This window comes from Eptatretus burgeri, chromosome 17 (genome assembly GCF_056783735.1).
Source record: "Eptatretus burgeri isolate ZD-2024b chromosome 17, Ebu_testis_v1, whole genome shotgun sequence".
Lineage (NCBI taxonomy): Eukaryota > Metazoa > Chordata > Myxini > Myxiniformes > Myxinidae > Eptatretus > Eptatretus burgeri.
In genome coordinates this window covers 36,201,548-36,226,547 of record NC_140977.1, presented here as the reverse complement: position 1 = coordinate 36,226,547, position 25,000 = coordinate 36,201,548, and the positions used below count along the sequence as shown (strand labels likewise).

The 25,000-nt window shown below is 43.9% G+C and overlaps 1 protein-coding gene across 1 annotated transcript in view; it reads right to left on the bottom strand.

The window, feature by feature from the left end:
* LOC147009749 (uncharacterized) overlaps window positions 1-24,902 on the bottom strand; it is a 25,892-nt gene extending 990 nt beyond the window's left edge. Inside the window, exons 1-5 of the mRNA XM_085860816.1 lie at window positions 24,883-24,902; window positions 24,592-24,761; window positions 21,970-22,055; window positions 19,512-19,634; window positions 1-893 (exon numbers count right to left, since the gene is read on the bottom strand). The exon at window positions 1-893 is cut by the window's left edge and continues 990 nt beyond it. Of these exons, the coding sequence (XP_085716942.1) occupies window positions 1-893; window positions 19,512-19,634; window positions 21,970-22,042 (1,089 nt within the window). The 5' untranslated portion in view covers window positions 22,043-22,055; window positions 24,592-24,761; window positions 24,883-24,902. The remainder of the gene's footprint in view (window positions 894-19,511; window positions 19,635-21,969; window positions 22,056-24,591; window positions 24,762-24,882) is intronic.
* Between the last annotated feature and the right edge of the window lie 98 nt (window positions 24,903-25,000).

Here is a 25,000-nt window from a genome sequence, read left to right as displayed (position 1 = left end):
TTCAAATGGTTTTTCATTACTGTGACAAACAGCATGTTTCAACAGGTAGGACCTCAGGTGAAAAGCTTTACCACATTCCTCACATTTGTGAGGCCGTTCACCTGTATGTATCCTCATATGCGCAAACAGGCTCGATTTTTTCAGAAAGGCAATTCCACACTGCATGCATTTGTGGGGCCTGGGACGAAAGTTACCGGTATGTTGTTCAACATGAGATGTGAGGGTGGCTTTACAAAGAAAACTTTTCCCACAATCACCACATTCAAAAGGCGTTTTTCCAGCGTGGCACTGAACATGCTTCAGCAGACTCGATCTCTCGTGAAAGGCCTTGCCACATTCTTCACACTTGTAAGGCCTTTCTCCCGTGTGGTACCGCATATGTACGGTCATACTCGATTTGTTTGGAAATGCCTTCCCGCACTCTGTGCACTTGTAAGGCCTGGAGCTGAAATCACCTGTGTGATTCTCCGTGTGCAACCTGAGGCTGGTTTTGTGCAGAAAACCCTTTCCACACTCCTCACACTCAAAGGGCTTCTTACCAGCATGACTTCTCATATGAGAGGCAAGATGAAATTCACGTATAAAGCTCTTTTTGCATTCCTTACACTTAAAGGGTCTTTTGTGTTTGGTGTAATACAACTGCTTCGGTATTCTTTGAAACGAGTGGCTCTTCGTGTATTTCAACAAGGAAGGCTTGCTTTTACAAATCACACTGGGCACATTGCACTCTCGATCATTTCCCGCATCTGTGTCACCGACCAAAATCAATACGGTCTGCGTCGGCTGCGCTTCCGTGGGCTTACAGTAAAGATGACAGCTTTGAACATTTTCGGTAGTGTTTGGATCGTTCTCTGTGTTGCTGCTCTCTGGCCAATCCAACTGCACTTCCAACTCTGTACACACAAGCACAAGCACGTGCGTGCACATGCACACCATGTTTCCAATGCAGACGGCCACACAGTCAAGGAAAGCTCTTCATTTAAAGGAAGCAATTAGCATACACCTATTGAGGATACAGTCAGCTGTTTATCTGGAGATAAAAATGTTGCAAGTTGAAAAAAGAAACAAACAACAACAAAAAAAAACATCGATTTTACCTTTCGCGTATTAGGGGGGGGGAGTTCATAAACTGTTGAGGTATTTTCCATGCATTTTTCGTGAAACTCCTTTAAACACATTTACATATATGAATGTAAATGGGGGTATGATTCCCCCCAGAATTGGCATGTATTAACGACTTGTAATACCCCCTCCATAATACAGGAAAAGCTCTATAAAAGATGTTTTTTTTTTTAAAACAAAAAAAAAATCTGGGATGAAGAAAGTACTGGAAAAATGGCTGAAAGGATTATTATAAAGATGATTCTGAAAAAAACAAAACAAACAAAAAAAAAAACAGGGAAGCTTCGGGAACTGCAGCAATACACGACTTTCAAAACAACATAATCTGTTCCAAAATGCTCAGGAGGCATGCGCAGAAACCCTGGGAGAAATTATACTACATTTTTGCATCTATTGCTAAAAGGAGGAGAGAGAGAGAGAGAGAGAGGAGATATATATATATATATATATATATATATATATATATATATATATATATATATATATATATATATATATATATATATATATATTTATATTAAACACATGGAAGCAATTCTGGACATAATTGACCATAGACGTTACAAAGAGAAACTGAAAGAAGTTAATCATAGAAAAGATAATGACATCATCAAAATTATGTTTGATAACAAAGGGGTGGAAACGATCAATATCGAGAAAATACTACAAAAGAAGGAAGTGTGGGGTAAACTCCCAGAAACAATGGGGGGGGGGGGAGGAAAGAGAGAAAGAGAAAGAGAAAGAGAAAGAGAGACACCAAAGGTTGTGTACACTTCACGAAATGCAGTAATGGGAAAAAATGTTCAACTACAAGGAAACAGTACAATCAACAGACAAAGAACAACATTTAAATAACACACATCATTGCAGTTGTGAACATTCCATAGTTAAAGATCCACATCATAAACACATTCTCACAGTTGATCTCAGAGTCGTGAAAGATAGAAAATTGCATGCCTTGCTTAAAAAAGGACCAAATTATAGAGAGAGAAAAAAAAGGATTAACTGGAATAAAGCAATGGAACTTACAATACCAGGACTGACGGAATGGATGAGAGAACAAATTGATAAACACAAAATACCAAACAAACAAATGGTTTCATGGTTGGAGGAGGTCGAGAAACATGTAAAAAGGAGAATTGTTGATTTGAAAAGAAAAGTTTGAACGAATAATCCGAAGGCAATGTTAAACAATCCGGAGACGTGTGATTATTTAAAACAGCTTCAAAAACAAGATGTTATTGTTCCAATTGACAAAGAAAATAATAATATTGCATTTGTACGCAAAACATTCAACATTCAAACAATTTTGGAAAAAAAAAATCTGCCTCAGAGATTGGACTCTCAGAGACCAACAAAATAAGAAACGATAATAAAATAGACGATACAGCACCATATAAAAATCACAGAAAAGCAGGAAAACTTAGTTCCAAATAAACACCATAAATTACCATTCATTTAATGAATCCCAAAAAATACACAAAACCCTTGCAAGATGAGGTTCATCATCACAAGTGCAGAATGCAGTTTGCTAGGTGGTATTACAGGTAGTATTACATTGTCACATAGTATTAAGGCCCAGTCACACCTTGACGTTTTAGCCAGCTTCTGCCGATTTTTGGAAAATTTGTCTAAAACACTGGTACACGTCGAATACGTTATGGGTAAGTTTTGATAACATTGAGAGCACGCTGAAAAACACTGCCATACGTCGTTGTACGCTGGCTTTAAACGTTGTACTTTTCGGTTGTCCTCAAATTTTCCATGCTTGAAATTTTAAGACTTATGCCAGCGTATGACTCACACGTTCCGCATAACGCTGGCCATTAGTTGTAGGCACGTCACACGATCGTTGACACACGTTACTTGTGAGTTACTCATAAGTCGAAACACGTCAAGGTAATGTTTAGCGTACCCGAAACTTATTTCTAACCTATGAGTTGCGTGTTGTACTCACGTTACGCGATCGGTGACACACATCGACACACGTTACTTGTAAGGTGCTCATAAGTCGAAACACATCAAGGTAATGGTTAGCATCAGTGTTCCAGACTCCCTGGTTTTTTTTTTCTTACTTCCTTCGGTATGATGGTGATTTTGACACTTCGATTTCGAGTGTGGTTATAATATAATATAATTAATAGGCTGCTGCTCAACGATATAAATCATAACCGCACTGTACACTGAACACAGTCATACCGAAGAAAAAAAAAAAAAAACGGGAGTCTGGAACACTGACGCTAACCATTACCTTGACGTGTTTCGACTTATGAGCACCTTACAAGTAACGTGTGTCAACGATCACATATCGTGCGTACAACTTTTTCCCATCGCATGCGGAGCGTGTGTCATACGGCAAGTACGTCATAAAATTTTCAACATGTTCAAAATTACAAGATGTACTCCACTTACTACGACATATGATAGCGTACTTTAGCGTTCTATTCACGCATACCAAACTTACCCATACCGTATTCGACGTGCGCCAGCATTTTAGACGCATTTTTCAGAGGTCGGCATACGCTGGCAAGATCGCCAAGGTGTGACTGCGATGTTGACACTTCCATTTCTGCGGCGGTTATGATTTGAATCGTTGTGCGGCAGCCTTTTCATAACCTACGCCACATCATCGTCGGCGATGCGTGCAGCGCGCTATGCATAAGTTAGACTATCGTTGGGCATAGGTTGTGAAGGCCGACAACAGGTTCAGCATTCGTTGGTATAAGTTATCTATAACACAACGAAACGTTCTGTGTCCGTTACTAATACGTTATGCATAAGACCAAGTCGTTAAGAATACGTCCGAATCTTTAAAAAAAAAAACGTCAAAAGTTCAACGTAAGCCAGCGTTTTACATACATTTTAATACGTTGCCATTGCTGGCTAAAACGTCAAGGTGTGACTGGGCCTTTACAAGGGCGATGAAACTGATTTATAAAAGTTTTAAAAAACTTCCATGAAAAGGCAAAGTTATATTCTGGTAGTAAAAATTCTGGATCATTAATAATTCTAAACCTGTAATTGAAAGTCCCATATATACATCGAGACGATAATGGAGCTAAGTGTTTATTATCTCCTCCTCGGAGAAGTGTCAATGCTCCACAAAACTCAGTTATATTGTACTTAGTTTACATGACTCTGGATCGCTATACTTTTTAGCTCGCTATCACGAGCGAATGAGAAAAAATTTAGGGGGGGTCAAAAAATGAAGCCGAGGCCGTTGAGTATAAGCTATGCATTCTGAGGTACATCACTGAACATGATTGGTCCAGTCCGCTCATGTGCTTACCACTGAACAAACCAGTGACGGCAGGTTTTTACTCTAATGGAGCCAAGTGTTTGTTATCTCCTCCAAGACGAAGCGTCACCGGTCCATGAAACTCAGCTCTGTTGTACTTAGTATACATGACTGGATCGCTATACTTTTTAGCTCACAAGCGAAAATGTACAGACTCACTCATTATTGCCTGTGACTGAACTACATTTTCAAAAAAAAATGCCGTGACAACATATTCGGTGTCTTCCTGTGACTATCATCAATTACAACCCCATAAAAGCCACTCAGGAATCAACGCATCATTCGGGAAAAAATGGCACGCCAAATAGGAACAAAATCATGACTGAAGCTCTCCGAACTGCGAAGGACAACAAAATCATGTGACCACCACCACCTCTGCCACCCGTCCTTGGGATGGGTAATCTACTAGTACTATTAATAACAAGGAGGAGGGCTAAATGTTTTTCAACTTCTGATTTTTCCACATAACACACAAACATTCCACATGACAAGCTTGTAACCGCATTGGACAGAGCGGTGGATAAAGCATTTGCAGGAAGAAATAAAGTGTAAAATTAAAGTTTAGCAACAACAACAAAAAAAAGCCAAACTGTTCTGCAAAGGAAAATCAATATTCATGGAGTATTTCAAAAAAGAAACATAAAGAAAGTATGAGATTACTCTTAAACAACAGTTTCTTTAAATATGACAGGCAACAAGATACTCCAGCAGACAGTGGGGATACACATGGATTCAGATCCTGCCCCTTTCTATGCCAAATTGTTCGTGCACATGTGTTGGGTTCAGAACACGAGTAGAAAGAAACAAACAACTTACTGTGTGAAGGAGTGGAAGCATCTTTAGATTCATGAATGATTTATGAGCAATTAATGATAGGTTTGTATTTGATCAGCTTCAGGTTGAGGTCAGGTATGGGAGCATGTAATGGAGCAGCACATCTCTGCGTCGACATTCCGCCGGTACTCCAGGGGCCTCCGTCTGGCCACCCCCCAGGCAGATGCCTGGCCCATCCCCTATTCCATGAGATGTTGATCAACCTGCTGCAACCACGAGACATGTGGTCAGCCCATTAGCTACCTCCATTCACAAGGTTCCATCTCTGAGAGCATCTGGTGAGCAGGATCAGCATCAGGAAAACGAGCCACATGTCCATACAGCCGCAGCTGATGCTCATGGATGATACAGGTAACAAATCTCATTTGAGTCTCTCTCAGCAGCAGCTTGTTGGATACAAAGTCCGACAAGCGATAGCCAAGGATTCTCCGAAGAGACCTGGTACCAAAGGAATTAAGTCTCCATCTCAGATCCCTGGTCAGAGTCAAAGTCTCACATCTGTAGAGCAAAACTGGAAGCACGAATGACTTCAAGACTTGGATTTTCGTCCTCCCGCACAGGTACAGACAATGCTACACCCCATGATCCAGTGAATCCACAACGCCCCAGTGCAGACCGACATCTATTGACTTCTGGCTCACAGCCATTGGAGACATGAATATCACTGCCAAGAGAAGCGAATCTCTCAATGACCTCAACATCCTCACCACAAGCAGGTACAGACAACATAGCAGCATCCAATACGTCATTGAAAGCCTGGATCTTGACCCAGGAAAACCGTGATCCCAAAGGCACCGACTCCTCATTCAGAACCTTGAGGGCCCCCAAAAGGATATCAAGAGTCTCAGCAATGATGACTGCATCGTGTGTGAAATTAAGGTCAGAGAGCTTGACATTCCCAAACGATGCACCACGGCTTGATCTCTCTGACATCCTCCCCAGCATCCAGTCCATACAAGTGCTGAAAAGTGTGAGGGGCAGTACACACTCCTACCGAACTCCAGTAACAACTGGAAATAAGTCAGAGATGGTATCACCACATCCCACAGCACTCTCAGTTCCAGAGTATAGTTCAGACATCAGATTAATCAATTTTGGTGGCACCCCGCAAAGACCAAGAATCTTCCAGAGGGCATCCCGATTCACCGAATCAAACGCTTTACAGAGATCAACATTGGCTGCAAGCAGCCCATGCCGAAACTCTCATCTGCATTTGGTGAGGACCCAAAGAGCAAAGATACAGTCAATCGTTGACCTCTTTGGCATGAAACCTGACTGCTCTGGATGGTAGTGCTGAAGCAGATGGTGGCGAACCCAATCAAGAATTATCCGAGCAAAGATCTTTCCCAGCACTGAGAGAAGCATCACCCTTCGGTAGGTGTTGCAGTCCTTTCCAGAGAGGGACAACAAGACCCCTCTTCCAATCAGTTGGGATTATGCCTGTGTTCCTGGCAGAGCACAGAACTGCACACAACGACATGAGTGCAGCATTTCCAGCAGCCTTGAGAAGTTCAGCATGGATGCCACAAATCCCAGGAGCTTTACCCCCATTTCAAACGGTTCACCGCAGCCTGTGTTTCCACAAACAAAGGTGGATCACAGTTAATTGGAGGGTCAGCAATGAGGATAGTAACACCTCTGACATCCAACTCAAAAGCTGGTGAATCAGCCTGTTGCAGCCACTCAAAGTAACCTTCACTTCGGACTCCTCTGTCAAGAACACACCACCCTCCGCTCCAACTGCAGTGCACTGAGGGACTGGCTTGGAGGAACACAATGCTCAAATTCCCCTGTAAGCAGGACAAGAATCACTTGACCACAGGGGATGTTCTACCCCCTGACAGATTCCTCGCACATAGGCCTTCTTCTCCATCCTCAGCGCACGTATAATTTTACGCCTCAACTCCCTGAACAGCTCAGCTCTGCCATTAAGCCTGGCCCTGCGACACTGGTCATTCGTATCCAGTGTCCCTTCAGAGACAAAATTCTTCTTCACCCATGGTGAGTCCCAAGATATCCATGGGCAACGTCAAGGATGGTGGTCTTGAAAGCACTCCACAACCCTTTGGGATTCCCCAAAGCACCCAGACCACCCCCCCCAAATCCCAATTCAACCTGTTCACAAACTCCTCAGCTAGCCTCTCATCCTTGAGCTTACGAACATCCAGCCTAGGCTGGGATGGTCCCATTCTCCCAGATTTAAGCTGCAACTTCAGAGTTGCTACCACAAGCCTGTGGTGGGTATTGAGGAACTGAGCACTCCGGTAGACCCTGCAGTTCTGGATCACCCTCCAGTGACCATCAACGAGCACATGGTCAATCTCCTTTGCCACACTACCAGTGCTGGAATACCAAGTCCAGCGATGAGCCTGTGGACAATGAAACCATGAACCAGCCACCCTAAGTCCATGACTTCTTGCAAAGTCAACAAACTTAGTGCTATTCTGGTTCACAACTCCAGACCCATGGGACCAACACATGTCTCATAACCATCTCTATCAGTTCCAGTCGATGCATTGAAATCCCCCAAGACGAGAAGAGTATAATCGCCTGGGGCACTGATCAACCACAGAATTGTGCATGGCATAGAATGTGTCCTTCACAGTGAGATCACTTGCCTCAGTCTGAGCATATACAGAGACCAGGGAAACGACATCCAAGGAGTGACGAATCCTTAGTCTCATAATACGCTCGTTGACCGGTGTTGCCTCAATTATCATTGGAGTCAGCTTATTGGACACAGCTACAGCAACTCCTTGGGCATGGTAACCATCAGAGCGACCAGAGCAATCGTAGGTGTAACGGACCGCCATGATTTCGCCACCATCTGGTCTCCAAACCTCAGAGAGTGCTGCAATATCGATGTTCAAATACTTGCACTCAGATGATAACAGAGACAGGTGATCATCTTCTCTTTGAGATAGGACATTCCAGGCACCCTCCCAAAGGGACAGCACACCACAGCAATCTGACCTGGGAAGGTTACCCCGTGCTTTTGCTCCTATCATCAAAGAGTGGGGGTGCCGAAGGCTTTGCCCCAATGCCGTCATGCAGTGAGCTGTCGCTCGCTTGCATTAACAGGCAATTATTGGAAATAAACATCTCTCAGTCTCATCCGATGGGTATTTCTTGTATTTCCTATTCAGGAACAGAACAATTTTGGTTAACCACTGTGAAATTGCCAGTCTTTCATCTAAATACTGAAAAAAATGTTGAACTGTCTAATTGATTATATATATTGTGCTAGCAATGGCAGGTTAAAAGTGTCCGGCAAGCAGAAACGAGTCAGTGTGAACACACACAAGGCGCATGCGCAGAAGGCTTCGTTTAGCATTCATACATTATTTTGAAAGTCCTGTATAAATAACCTTACGTTCAGTGGCATCAAAAGTGGGATACAAGAAGTAAATCGACAAGTTGTTAAGAGAACAAACTGATTTCAGAAAGGGAAAATCTTGCAGCGATCAGATTTTTGTCTTTGTAGATCATCAGTCAGTAGAATGAAAAAATCTGTTATATGTTAATTTTATGAAAAAGCTTTTGATAGTGTTCATCGAGAGTCTTTATGGAAATTGTTGAATGAATACGAATTACCTGAAAAGATAATGAAAATTATAAACAAGCAGTCATAGACTGGTACTTACGAAATCATCAACTTGACCTTTGACCTTGTCTAATAAAAGCTGTTTCTAGAGAAGGTAGTGACGCAAACCAGAAGTTTCTTTGATGATTCTGTACCAAACCATCAAAAATCGAATGTTTGACCTCACTGTGACCTTGACCTTTGAACGATTTTGACCAAAATCTAATCAGCGCGAGCCATCACCCTCCTGAATCACGTGGTGTAATTTGACATTCGTATCTTCTTCCATTTCAGAGTTATAACTTTTTTTTGGATGTTTGACCTCACTGTGAACTTGACCTTTGACTAAAATCTAATCAGCGCTAGCCACCACCCTCCTGAATCACGTGGTGTAATTTGACATTGGTAGCTTCTTCCGTTCTCGAGTTATGTTTTGGATGTTTGACCTCACTGTGACCTTGACCTTTGACCGATTTTGACCAAAATCTAATCAGTGCTAGCCATCACGCTCCTGGATCAGGTGGTGTAATTTGACATTGGTAGCTTCTTCCATTCTCGAGTTATAACTTTTTTGGATGTTTGACCTCACTGTGACCTTGACCTTTGACCGATTTTGACTAAAATCTAATCAGTGCTAGCCACCACCCTCCTGAATCACGTGGTGTAATTTGACATTGGTAGCTTCTTCCGTTCTCGAGTTATGTTTTGGATGTTTGACCTCACTGTGACCTTGACCTTTGACCGATTTTGACCAAAATCTAATCAGCACTAGCCATCACCCTCCTGAATCATGTGGTGTAATTTGGCATTGGTAGCTTCTTCCGTTCTCAAGTTATCGTGCCCACAAACAAACACACACACACACAAACAGATGACGGAAGTCATCGATATACTTACAAAATCTCTAGATTTCGTAAGTAAAAATCTTATACGAATGCTTCGCCTGCAATGTATTTCATGAGAACTTGAAGGGGTACACAAAGCGAAAATTTAACTTTCACCCTTTAAAAATCGTGTGAATAAATTATTCAAATATCAGCTGCTATTTTCATATTCTTTTCTGCGTCAGGAAGGGCATCCGGCGTAAAACATGTGCCAAATCACTATGCGGATCATACGCATGATCCACTGTGGCGACCCCTAACGGGAGCAGCCGAAAGAAGGAGAGAGAGAGATTTTCATATTCTTTTCTCACCTGTGTTGCAAGTGGAGCAAAAGGTGGTGTATAATCAGACATACTGTTTCATGGGGCGATATATTGTTGCGGGGCTGGGTGTTGGCCGCGAGCACGACCACCAGATGGAGCAGTAGAGTCGGCTCGACCGATTGCCCGGCATTTAGATCGTACCTTTTCGGAAAACTCCGGAAAAGTACGGGTCCCTTATTGGACCGAAGTTCGCCAATAGACAGACCACGTGGGGTAGGGTCGATTGCCAATTTCAATTTACCTAAATACCCACGTGGTCCAAACTACCGGCGAGATTCACCCTCGACGGCACCCGTACAGAACGAGCCGCTTAGCGTACTCGAACCATGTGCGATCTGAGCGGTTTGATCGCCGAGATCCGTCGGTTCCAAATATCCCGTTACAACGGCAACGGCCTGGCTAATTTCCCAACATGCAGCAGGCTAAGTCAATGAAGGAATAGACATGAACGAGCTGAAACATTTCACAAATGGGGATGTTTATTTACAATAATAATTGGGGGACGAGGGAAGCACGCAAGAGCAGAATTAAACCGAATATTAATAAATGCACGTGTATACAAGCAAAAAAAACACATACAATTCACTACTTATCTGACTGGCACCACAAACACACACACGCACACACCCAAAATAATCGGACCAAATGTTCTTTATTGAGGCCTATCTCGGACCTGTCCACCTCGTGCGGTCTTCAAGGACCAGGTCTTCGGGGCAGAACTGGACCCCCAGCACGATCCGGACGATCCAAGCGAACGAAGTCGGCAGGGCGAAAGCTGGCAGGGCGAAAGCTGGCAGGAGAAGACCCGTTCTGGCACCAACCACTCTGTGCGCAGACGCTTTTAGAACTCAATCGCCCTGCGCGCAGATGTTCACCCTTCTTGCCAGAACCAGAACCCGTGCGTGCACTTCTTGCCAGACCCAGAACAACGACGAACACGCAGACCACGCCAGACCCAGAACAACGATGAACGCGCAGACCGAGCCAGACCCAGAACAACGACGAACTAGCAGACCGCGCCTATAATTATACCCCCCTGTTCAGAGGGGGGGGGCACCTCCTCGCGACGTGGTTTTGGCGTGCAAAATCGCTCTTCGTCTCTCTCACTGGCCAAAACGGGCGGCAAGCTCCTTGATTGGCCCAAGGGTGTGGTGACGTCACGCAGAGCCCTTTCCTCCTGTCGCGGGATCTGATTGGCCAGGCGACGGTCACCCCACTCGTCGCACGCCGATTGGTCGAGGGCAGCCGCGCGGCTCCTCCTTGAACTCCGCCCACCATGACGTCGGCCAGCACGAGGTGAAGGAAGCGAAGTGAAGGTGAGGGTGATGCGGTGTGGTCGGCGTTGATGTTGGTGGAAAAATAAAAACGAAAAGAAAAAACCTGACTATTAAAATAACTCCACAGCGCAGGAACATTTAATTACCCATTAGACCAGGGACGGGACCCAAACTGGCAACACGTACTTACTGACATAACTGATCTATAGGACCTGTATGTTGTGTGCTCATGGCTTCCAGATTCGCAACAATATTACTGTTAAATGAATAAAATGGAAATGTTGAAAAAAAAAAGTATTGAATATAGCAAGCGTTTTCTGAATCTAATCAATATGAGAAACGGGACTGAATGAGACTCACCGTTATCAAGTGAAGAAGAAGATGAAGGACGAAGAGTTTTTGTTTTAATGCAAATTTAAACTGTCCCATCTATCTTCACCTTACTCAACCGTATCACATTGTTTGCAGATTGGGATTGATTAGTGGCATCCCCTATAAGACAATTGTTTCCTGTCAGTCGCATGCCGGCAGGCAGGCAGGCATGTCGAGACTGAACTCCATTTATATTATAAACTGTTACCATCGTTTCCAGTTGATACATGTAGGAAGCAAGGACGACTACTTTTACCAACTCGTTTTCTAATAGTAATAGATTGGCTAATGTTAAAGATGACCGAAAGAAAGGAAATGGGTATCGAAATGATGGCCAATGAAGTTCCAGAAGATTTTGACCACGGCGATTAGTTAATGTCGTTTGGAAAGATTCAGGAAGAGACAAATCCTTTAAGGAGAAAAGCAAGAAAATGGGGTTTAAAACTAAATGTTGCCAAAACTAGACTGATCATGAGATTCAATACTGAACTTCAAGAAGCTCCGCTTTGGAATGGAAATTAGATTGGAGATGTGGAAACATTTGTGTATTTAGGAACAATACTGAATAAAAATGGAGGAACCAAGAAAGATATTGAGACCAGTACCAATAAAGAATAAAAACATTAACCGGTCTCAAAGTATGAACAAGCAAAACCAGATCTTCAATAAATTAAATGAGAATATGGTATTCAATTCCAACACAGCAGGTGCTTGAACTGTAAATGCTTCATACGAGTCCAGAGACTGGTCCCGTTCATCCAAGTCAGATATTTTAATCTCATCAACCAAGACATTTAACGGCTCTTTGGCTGCTAACAGCAAAGGTCGCTGTATTGTTCACCACTTGAAGCTTTCTTGATTTGACCGCAATTCATCCACACTAGCCTCTTTTCAGCACCTTCTGTCCTTCTCAAAGAGTAGGCAAGCTATCGCCAGCACCCAGGCCAAAATCCAAACTCCGGTTATAACCTACAGGGGACAAGCACCTGATGGCACAGCAACGCCCCCAGCAAATGATGATGCCCGCAGCCATGTGCTGCGTACGAAAGAAGTCATGCAACACTCCCCCCCCTCTACCAACAACGAGGCAATTTCAAACAGAAGTTGAAAAGTAATTCCAGAAAATTATGACTTTGCTTCAAGAGGATGAGATGCTGCTATGTAACACTTTTCAAAAAAAGATGCCAGCCCATTTGACCAAACTGACAGTTGAAGGAATTTAATCAAGCACTCTGTTAACATGAGCCAGCAATGTCCCTTTGGCAATAGTAAAACTATCTCACACGATTACTTGTGGGTGTATAGTACTCGAGTGCCACAGAGCCTCTGAGAACACACCAACTTGATGCATTCTGCACCTCATCTTGACAAGTGCAAGTATAACTCTCTAAAAAGCAAAGAAAAACTTGGAGAAGAGCAGAAAAGGAGTCATGGCCAGCCATTTGTCACTCACATTTGAATGTAGCTGTTTGTTGTCTTTTTGTCACAGCAATGTTTGAGAAACTATGGAATCGTGCTACACTGCTACAGATAACAAACGAAAAAACAAATGCTGCTTTGGAGTCATCAGAAGGAACCCGAAGAAGTAAAGAGGAAAGATGGAGTCATAGGAGGAACCAATCTATATGTTCTATCATATATATCTACTGTCATTTCCTTTTCCAGTGTCTTTTTTTGGATACACCATCGGGGCTCATATGAGAGCTAACACACAGAACGTACAACAAAGAGGGGTGAGAGAAGGGAGCACAAAATAGTGTGGAACAGAGACATTAGGAGATATGTGGAAGGGAGAGGGATGGGGTAGGGTACACGGGGTAAACAAGATGGACACTACAGGAACTTTCAGGAAGGAAAGCAGGGAATTTGAAGGAGGTGGGTTTGGGGTGGATTAACGGGGGGTAGAAAAGATCGAGGATTTGGATGGGGGAAGATAAGAGATGGTGGTGAACGGCTGTTTTGAAGACCTGGAGGGAAGAGTGGGATTGATGAGAGTGTGGGAGTTTGTTCCAAAGGTGGGAAAAAAGTAGGAATAGATAAAAGACAGTTTGTCTTGCTCAGTTTGTCATCGCCATCATGTCACAAAAAAAAACAAAAAAAACACCATACCAGGTTTGCAATACTTGGCTCGGCTTCAAATCTCTACGCAAACTGCTTTGAAGTATTTTCCATGCATGCGTTGACGTTGGTTCAGCCGGCATTTTCTGGTAGCCAAACTGCAGAGAAACGTTTCTGGGAGGTTATGGGAATAACTGGAAAAATTCTCTAAATTCCCATGAAGATCATTTATGACAGAGATTACATTTTCATGGTACTTGCACGGACACTCAGCATTGTGTGGAAACCTGTCACAGAGATGACCGAAGTATGTTGGACGACGTTCAGCAAATTTTGATTTCCCGATCTTCACGTTGGGACATTGTGTGCAAAATAAAGCGAACACCTCCATCGCTGGAGAAGCAAGGTGCCTTTTGCTTGAGGCTTCAATTTGGTGCCAACCTTTTCAAGGAAAGTCACAAAATCCTTCAGACCTGGTGACTGGTGACAGATATCACCTCTGAAACAAAAACGCTCAACCAAACCTATCGTTTCCTAATCGAGTGCATGGCTTCAGGATGAACTTCGGCATTGAGGAAGGGACGTCATTTCCCACGTACAGCATGTGCTCAACAGGTTGTGACAGATGACCTTTTTCCTTTGTGGAGTCTGAGGGACACCTGGCTCCTGTGCTTGTTTTAGCACGACACTGCTTTGCTGAAACTGGCACTGTTAGACGTCAAGGATTTTGGGCAGAATATTTCTCTGAGTTAAGTTCCCCACACTTCCTTCCTTCATCTGTCTTTTTTATTTATTTTAAGTGCATTCTGTGTGGCCTTCAGTTATTAAGTTGTTCAATACATTTTATTTTTTTTTGAAAGCTTTTCCATTTTATCGAAAACTTTTGTTTTTTTTTTCCTGTCGTCTGCTTCACATCTCCCGCTCTCCTTACAATTTAACAAGTATGACCAACAATTGAACAAAAGGAGGAGGAAAAAAAAATAATCAATTTTTCATCAAGTCCATGAAATGCAAGATCAGCTGAAGCACCTGTTATCCTCCATCTGCACGTGGAGAAACTTTTTAGCAAATACTGCTACGGGGCCGGACTGGTGTTGGCGCAGTGGTTAGTTAGGGCAGCGGCTTGGGATCCAAAAGGTCCTGAGTTCAAGCCCCGTTGGGCCACTGAATTAATACACCAGGGGGTTGACTCAGCCTGTCATCCTTCTGAGGTCGGCGAAGTGAGTACCAGTGTACTGGGCTGGTGTATACCCCGGTTAAAAATAGGTGTACCATATCCCTGTGTCGTAAGAGGCGACCAGGGTTGTGTCAGGAAGGGCATCTGGCGTAAAACATGTGCCAAATCACTATGCGGATCATACGGATGATCCGCTGTGGCGACCCCGAACGGGAGCAGCCGAAAGAAGAAGAAGAAGAAGAAGATTGCTACGGGGCCGGACGTCGGCTGTGAGCACGACCGCTAGATGGAGCTGCAAGTCGGCCCAACCGATCTCCCGGAATGTATAGGTCGTCCCCCAGATAACTCCAGAGCCGACGGGTCCTCTATCGGACCGAACTCCCCAATAGATTGACAACGTGGGGTAGGGTCGATTGCCAATTTCAATTTACCTAAATACCAACGTGATCCAAACTACCAGGGAAATTCACCCTCGGCCGACTTTGCCCGAATCGAGTCGCTATCGCCGACTCAGATCCGGCGTAACCGAGCGGAATTACCAAAGTCGAGCCGGACCAAATGAACAATTTACCGACACTAATCCTCAAGCACGCGTCATGTCGAACCAATAAAAGAAACACAAAACGAGCTGATACATTTAACAATTGGGGTATTTATTCAACAATAATGGGGGGGAATTAGGGGAGCAAGTAGGAGGCAGAATTAAACCGAATATCAGAAAATGCACGGATGTACAGGCAAAAGCACTCAACAGTTTACTACTTAGAGGACGGGCCCACAGACACACAGACACACACACACACACACACACACACACACACACACACACACACACACACACACACACACACACACACACACACACACACACACACACACACACACACACACACACACACACCCCAAAAGAAGTGGTGGCTGGCTCCTTTATTTCGGCCTTCATCTCGGAGGATAGTGGAGCTGAAGGCCAGGGTCTACCTTGGACCTGTCCGCCTCGTGCGGTCTTCAGGATGACTCTGTTCGGTGCCCGTCCCGGCCACCTAAACCTCGACTCCGTTCTCTCTGGCGACGACACGCAACCCTTCCGGCTCCGGCGGCGGATGGTCCCTCTCAAGCTCGATCTTTCAGGAGGAGGAAGAGGAGGAGGAGGAAGAAGACGTTCCAGACGGCAGTGGCAAGACCAGTCCAGGCCTTCGGAGACGAGCGCTCCCGCAACACGAGCGCTCCAACACGATGAGCGCTCCAGGATGATCAGCGCTCCTTCCTCACTTCCCACTGGCTGGCTTCTCTCTTACTTGCCTCTTGCTGGCTCCTCTCTCCTTTCGCTTCTCCTCGCTGCTCACTCCTCCTTTCTTTCCTTTTTATGCGCTCCGGCACGCTCAATCCTCCCCCTCCCCGGTGTGCGGGATTGTCGTTCTTTTCTGCAGCATCCTTCTAACCGTCATTTTTGTTTACGCTGCTAGAATATCGGGGCGGGAGGGTTGTTGTTCTTCTCTGCAGAATCCCGATAAAACTCCTAACTATTAAAATGAATCACAGCGCATTTACATTGATTCACCCACTAGACAAGGGAAGGAAGCTATCTATAAAACACATACTTACCGATATAACTGAGCTATAGGAACCTGAATGTTGTGTGCGATAGTTTTCCAAATCCGCAACAATACGACATGCACTTATGAATGGAAACCTGCAGGTGTAAATTTGTGTCCTAGCAGCATAAATGGCCACTTTTCTACTTACTTTATTACTTTTCCAAACAATTATATTAAGCATGTAGACTCTTGTAGATATAAATCTTGAAAGTTGAGACGACATGTATCGTCGGTTGCTGTTGATCCTGGATACGATTCAGCTGAGAACCGTCCAATATTTGTAACCGTGACCAAAAAGTAGCTCAGACGAACCGCCAAAACTGAAGTGCTTTGTGGGTAATATGCATCGCCATCTTGGGATTTTGATCAGAACCCTGGACACAAGTACCAGCTCAGCATTCTTATACTTTCTGTTGTGACCTACGTTACATTTTGTTACCTCCTAACCAACACAAATGTGAACATCAAGGGATGGAGCATTATTCATACGTTGGGTGCAGCAGAACTCGGAGTAAGAAAATGATAACTGTCAAGTTTCAGACGACGAATTGTTTTATTCTACATTTCAAAATCGTACTTTTGTGACTGATGCTACGTTACACTTTTTTATTTCTTTTTCTTCCATTGTTCCCTTTGTTTTTTCAATATACTGTCAAGGCTCGTATGAGAGCTAAGACATGCACTTAAGAATGGTTGAAATCTAAACTCATAGTGCACGACAAAGACACGAGTAGACAACAGCTTGATACTTCAATGCGGAATACAAGGAAACAAGCAGACAATGGACAAATACATATTGAAAATGTGGGATTTGAACCTGTGTTTAGATGAGAGTGCTAAACCGGCGGTTTGGATGAGAACAAGAAATGGGCCATCACGTTACAATGCAGCCTGATTGAGTACTTTCCTCCGCAGCCTCCCCCCACCCCCCAAGGGCTGTTGCTCCTGCCTCTCACTTTTCTCGGCTTCACGCTGTGGAAACCAAGGCATTTAGGATCAATGGTATCTCCCGTGATGAGGCTGAGTCTTTGGGTCTCTCACTCTCTCACTGCAGGTAGGTCGGTGGTCTTTCTGTCTTCCACAGTAACCTCTCCTGCCTCACCCACCACCCCTTCTGAAAGGTGCTCAAGGTCCTCCAGCAACTCCCTTCTGGTAAAACTACCAAAATCAAGAATCAATGCTCAAAATTCATTCTTTCATTTGTCTTTTTTCCCCGCCTTTGGAACAAACTCCCACACTCTCTTCAATCCCACTCTTCCCTCAAGATCTTCAAAACAGCTGTTCATCACCATCTCTTCTCTTCCCCCATCCAAAACCATGATCTTTTATACCCCCGCTAATTCACCCCAAACGCACCACCTTCAAATTCCCTTCTTTCTTTCCTGAAAAAGTCCCTGACGTGTAAGGACCTGAAAATCCCTGTAGTGCCCATCTCGTTTATCCTGCGTACCCCGCCCCATCCCTCTCCCTTCCACAGATCTCATGTCTCTGTTCAACACTTTCTTTTTCCCTTCACACTCTGGTCCCTCTTGTCTCTTGTTGTACGTTCTGTGTGTTAGCTCTCATCCGAGCCTCGACAGTGTATACAAAAAATAAATAAATAAATAAATAAAGCTACTTACAATCATACAAATCGTTAGAACTTTCTAATGGTCCAACATTTGTCATCAGCTTGACCAGAGACTAAGGCAAGGTAGTACTAGTCGAGAACATTGAGGATGTGAAGGCTAAAATCAATCGCAACAGTTGGTGCGAATTAGCTTGGAGAAAGTAAAGCATGCATTATGGCTTCCTGTTTGTCACGAGACAGAATTATAAGTGGCAACTATTTACAACAGCAATTTCAACCATTAAATGCTACCAATTCGAAAATTCAGATGGGGAGAGGGAGGGGTGTCATGTTCATAAATCCCAGGAATTGCCCATGTGCACACGGCCAAAACAAAACCAGGTGGAAACTCCCGAGATATTTTTCAAAAGCAGAAACTCAAAGAGCGCTTCGAACCCCGGACAAGTCACACCAAAGAATTAACAACAACAAAATATACCATCAGAGATGGGGAATCCCCCGCCATTGAATGAAAAAGGTCATACATATTCCAGATAATGAGGGAGGTGAATTGGAAACAAGACACCATTTGGTCATCATCTTGAAAAGGTTCCCCAGGGGTGAGGAATGTAGTAACCAAAAATAATTGAAATCAGATAAACGGTTTTCCATTTATTACAAAAAACATTTTTTTCAAGATGGCCGCCCCAGTAGGTCATCTTGGATCCGGCCACGCCCAAGATCAACAGGGTTCTTCCTTTTCAGGTGGTACATGTGTGACTTGAATTTCAAATCGATATGGCGAACAGTTTATGAGTTATCGCACTCACAGCTATAAATGTTGTCGCCCAGCCAGCCGGACGGACGGACGACCCGGGTGACAACAATATCCCCCTTCCGCCACGCGGCAGGGGATAAAAAAATGGTACGTCCTTGCTTGACAATCAGCATTTAAAAGGTTAACAGCATGGACAATCCCCATAGGTTGGCATCCATGGGGAGGAGGAAATTCCTCCTTCGGAAAAGCCCCGCCGAGTGTGTTGAGAAAGGCAGCGCAATTGTTGTGGCATGGCTCGTACCCAGAGTACCCCGGGAAGGGACGGCACTTGCCCCCAAGCACTTCAAGTTGTGCTTGAAAATGCAGAAACTCAAAGAGCGCTTCGAACACCGGCCGAGTCACACCAAAGAATTAACAACAAAAAAAAAAGTACGGCCATTTCCCCCAAGTTGTGCGCACACCTAATGAGCTGTAAAAGGCATGTTACCCCCGAACAATTGAGGGACCATTTAAATATATATATATATATATATATATATATATATATATATATATATTTCTTAACCCTGAATCAAATACAAATCGCTCAATCGACACGTTTGCTTCCTTACCAGTGAAAACAGAAATCGTACCAAGCACAGTTGCAATGTGTGTTCCTTACCGATCAGGAAAGGAGAGGTTCTGTCTTCTGGTTCCTCTTTGGTTAGGGGTTGAATCTCACAGCTGTATGTTGGCACATCTTCAACTAAACGATCACCCTTGTCAAGCTTCACGACTAGTTCACCTGAAGAGCAAAACATTTAGTAGATGACCAAGTCGGGGCAAGAAGGCATGGAAGTGTACAACCGTGCATCTCCTGACCTGCAGATGCTTCCTCAGTTAAAAATAAAAACAGTAAAAACTGTCCAGCCCATGGTGCATCCTTTAAGGAAAGATGCAAATTTGAATGTAATTATGCATAACTTGCAGAGGCCTGTGGTAAAAATACCACAATATAAAATTAGGACACTCGGTAGAGCGCATACCTCTGCCCTGTAATACCTGATCCACGAGAACATATTGGGCCCAATACAGTTTTGAACTATCATGCTATATATCGTTTTTGAGCCCCATCTCTCAATGGTGAAGAATCACTTTAAAAATTCTAGTAGTCGGATCCGGATCTTCACCAAAATATAATCAATTCGTCCTTTTCACACCGAACCTGTCCACACAATTTCATCCTAATCCGTCCACAACTTTTTGAAATATCCTGTACACAGAAAGACAGACAGACAGAAAGGGGTGAAAACATAACCTCCTTCAACTTCGGTGGTGGAGGTAAAAAGGGAGCATTCTCTTTTCTTGTGCTGGTTGAAAGAGCTCAAAAATAGGTTATATACTTAACATCAAAGAAAAAACCTCAAAAATAGGTTATATACTTCTTAACATCAAATAATAATAATTTTAAAAACGTTTTCAGGAGATATTGAGGTGGCGGTCTGTTGCCTATACACTGCCCAGATTCAAAAAAAAAATTTCTAATGAAAAAATTTTGAAAAATATTTTTCCTATAGGTTTGGATTAACTTGAAGCATTTTTTTTTTGCCTCATTTTTTTTTCTTTCCGACGAGTGTTTCTGTTTCAGGGTGGGACAGACAGAGACAGAATTAGCCTATTATATACGAGGGCCATACTAAAAGTCATGAGCATCAGTGGATTCCACACATTTCTGCCGAATATAGTAGAACACGAGTTATTAGCGACATATATCGATTTATCCACTCCAATATAATACAGGCTTGGCGCATGGTGTTCCCACAATCCATGGTGACAAAATGGCTGTCAACGACATATCGTTTCACCAATGTGCAGTGATTGAATTCCTTGTGAAATAGAACAACTTAGCTGCAGATATCTACGGCTGATTGAGGAAGGTGTACAGAGATGCCTGCATGGATTTCAGCAGTGTAAGAGGTGGGTGAAACACGACAAAGATGGAAACACGGACATCAGCTAGGCTGTAGTCGGCCGAGAAGCATTACGACTGAACGCACCGAGCAGAAAGTTGATGCGCTCATCAGTGAGGACCGAAGGGTGATGGTTTTGGAGATATCAGCACAGTTTGGCATAGGACACCATGCCATGCAGGAGATGATCGTGACCTTGGGATATCGGAAAGTTTGTTATCATTGGGTTCCCCATTTGCTTAAGGAGGAACACAAAACACACATATGGATGTGTCATCACAGTTGCTTACAATGACATGCTGCGGAGGGCATTGACTTCCTGTTCTGTATTGGGACTGGTGATGAAAGCTGGTTCCACCATTTTGACCCAGAAACCAAGCAGCAAATCATGGAACAGCATCACTCCACATCTCCAAAAAAAAGAAGGCCAACAGAATACCCTCTGCTGGCAAAGTTATAGGAACCGTCTTCTGGGTTGGCCGAGGAATGCATACTGGTTGATTTCCTGTCCAAAGGGGAAATCATCAACGTGGCTCGCAACACGATCATACACTCAAGAAACTGAAACATGCAATTCAGGAAAAGCAACTGATGAAAAAAGTTGTCCTCTTTCAACATGACAACACTATATCTCACACTGCGAGTCTGACATTGGAGGAAATCTCAAATAATGTCTGGGAAGTGCTCCAGACTCCCCCATACAGACCGGACATAGCCCCTTGGACTGCCATATGTTCAGGCCCTCGAAAGATCACATGAGAGGACAGCACTACGAAAACGATGAGACAGTACAGATAGCCGAGAGTAGCTGGTTGCGAAGTGTTGGAACAGTCCTCGACTGCAGTGAGATTTTTAAGCTCATAAGTGAGGACAGAGACTTATGGTAAAAAGAGGACACAATTTAAAATAATGGGAGCATTTTTTTCTTGCGATGGTTGAAAGAGCTCAACAGCTCTGGCAGGAATACGTGGATCGTTCTGGAGACTGTAAAAAAAGTACTGTGGTATATCCAATTACTATTGACAATATCAGTTGACGTTTTTTAAAAATTTTACATGGCACCTTTGTTTTACTGTACAATAAACTCACCACCAGACAAAATTACATTGCAACGGATACGTCAGAGTATGGGGAAGCCAAATAACTCGGTGGCAGCTGCAACTTGCTCACCTTGTTTCAATGATCCGACCACACCGGTTTCCTCATTCGGAACCTCGAGCTTCAAGACTGTATCCTCCATCATGCCTGCAGCATGCCTGCAAAAAAAAAAAATAGCATTTATAAACAAGAAACAACCAAAAACACCATGAACCACGATAAACCAGAAGCGTGTGGGTGAAAGCATGGGTATGGTACAAAGTTTGTGCATCATTAGAAAGCAGGTTTGGTGGTGTTAAGTGGGGAGAAAATACACAAAACAAATAAATAAATAAATAAAAACAGCAACCTTTTCAAGTCACCAGCAAATAATTCCACAATGTACAGGACACTGCTATTCAGGTTTTGGGAATTACAACAAATTAATTCCTCATTCGTTTGTATGCATCACATGGCTACGGGGTTCCATCAGTTCTTGCAAGAGTGTGGCAATACTGCAGATTAGAGCTGCAATTTTAGTGTGCCAGCGATTTTTCTTGCTAAAGAGTGAAAACTTAATGACTTTTTGCAAAGGATACCGTGGGATCTTTAACGTCCACCAAACAATGCTAATGCCTGTGTTGGCTTGGGATCCCTGGATCTTCTTCTTCTTCTTTCGGCTGCTCCTGTTAGGGGTCGTCACAGCGGATCATCCATATGATCCGCATAGTGATTTGGCACATGTTTTACGCCGGATGCCCTTCCTGACACAACCCTGGTTGCCTCTTACGACACAGGGATATGGTACACCTATTTTAACCGGGGTATGCACCGGCCCAGTATACTGGTACTCATTTCGCCGACCTCGGAAGGATGACAGGCTGAGTCAACCCCCTGGTGTATTCATTCAGTGGCCCAACAGGGCTTGAACTCAGGACCTTTTGGATCCCAAGCCACTGCCCTAACCACTGTGCCAACACCAGACTCTCATGGGATCCTTGGATCCTGAGTTCAAATCCCCCTCGGCTGTTGAATTAATACCAGGTGGGGTTGACTCTGCCTGTCATCCTTCCGAGGTCGGCAAAATGAGTGCCAGCTTGCTGGTATACTGTGTCGGAGTGGCGACCTGTCCAGGATTGCGTCCAATAACCAAGGAGAACTGCTTAGGCAGCACCAACGATCTGCACAGAGTATGGTCCAGATGGATGGATGGATGGATGGATGGATGGATGGAAACAATGCTAGCAGACGGGACAAGGGACGACACACACAGATTAAATTGGGCCGACATTAAAAACCAGGCGATACAGCTCAGAGGGTAGTGAGAGCACCTCTCGACTATCCAACCAGCACACATCACAATCACTGATGGGGAGGTACACGCTCTTCGGTGGATCAAATATGATCTATGCGTGGGAGCAAAGCATAAGGTATAGGATCAAATTTTTGGTGCATCCGTTTTTTGTCTTCTCTCCAGTGGCGAGGCTCATGGAAGAACATATCCACCGTGACAAACGTGAAAATTGCACACATATAATCCCTAGAACACACTGCGATGGTTACTTAATAAATTAAGCATTCACACATCTTGAAGTATTGCAGTCATGGTGAGGGTTTATTATAAAATAATTCACAGCTTGGACTGGTAGGGTGACACAGTGGTCTGTGCATCTTTGAGCTTCCACCTCTTTTCTGGTCTTGCACCCTCTGTTATGTCCGTGCTTTGTCCCCCTTCCCCCTCCCCAAACTTTCTGGAGGATGCACAAGGTCCACCTCCACTCATTTGTCCCTCTTTTTCTCCCCACCTGTGGAACCAACTTCCACATTCTCTCCAATCTCATTCTTCCCTCCAGGTCTTCAAGACAGCCGTTCACCACCATTTCAAAACCATGATCTTTCATTCCGCTGTTACACCGCAAACCCCACCGCCGCACCGCACCACCTGCACCACCACCACCACCACCACCACCAAGCCCACCTCCTTCACAATTCCCAGTTTTTCATTCCTGACAGTTTCCTTCTCCATCCATGTCTCCCATTCGACTTCACACCCAATACTTGTCCAAGTTTCCCCCAATTTGGTCCCCCAACCTTGCAGTTGGTGTTACCCCACTCTCGCTAACTTCTCCTTTTGTTCCGCAGCGTCTTGATCAGTTCAGCGTTCTCCCTCTTCCACGAGCCTCGACTCTGTATACATCACGTCACATACGTATATATCACATAGTTGTGCACACATCATTTCCTTATTATTATTTTTTTAATGCATAATCATCCAACTCTTAGATTTAATAAATCATTCGTTTTTATTCTGTTTTACTTCATTATAAGGAATCAAGTAGTACAGCGCTGGAGAATGTACATGACTTGCCAGAGCAAGAACAAATCACCACGATGACGACCAGAAACAGAAAATAAATAATAATAGTAATAATAATTATTATTATTACTTCAGCACACGACACAGCTTATATCAGCTGAGAAATCGTATAACTTCACTCAAACAGGTTTTTAAAATTAGAACCACGGGGAGGCAAGGGAATGAAGGAAGAGGGAAAAAAAAATTAGGTGCGTACAAAAATACACCTCAAATAGTCCGAGCAACGATTCAACCGTAAATAACACATCTACTCAGATAATACAGGAATAATCGAATGGTGGGGACAAAAAACAACCCAGCAAACAGACACATAGATCGACGAAAACGGGCAAACTCACAAAAACAGCTTCAGGGGACCAAGAACAACCGGACGCCGCTCACTCACATAAAAATGGCGCCCAAGCTCGAGGTCGCAACGTCGCTGGCAATTCAAGGCCTGCTCATGGTGACTCTTTCCTCCATTGCGAGGAGGCTTTCTTTGTGGCCGTGCAACTGCACCAGCAAAAGCCTGTGCAAATCAAGCGGCGACACTAAATCACGTGAGAATACATGAGATCGACGCTGACGCTGTCACCGCAATAAAGCCAAACAATCCTGACGTCAGGATGCTGTTCAAATACAGTACGTACATTGCATTCATGTTGAGGGTAAAAATTGCCCGATTCTGTGCTGCCGATTCGTCACGGCTGGAAGAAAAATGAGGCGGAGTTCTCTGATGGTGGGCTTCTTCTTCTTCTCAAGTAAGCA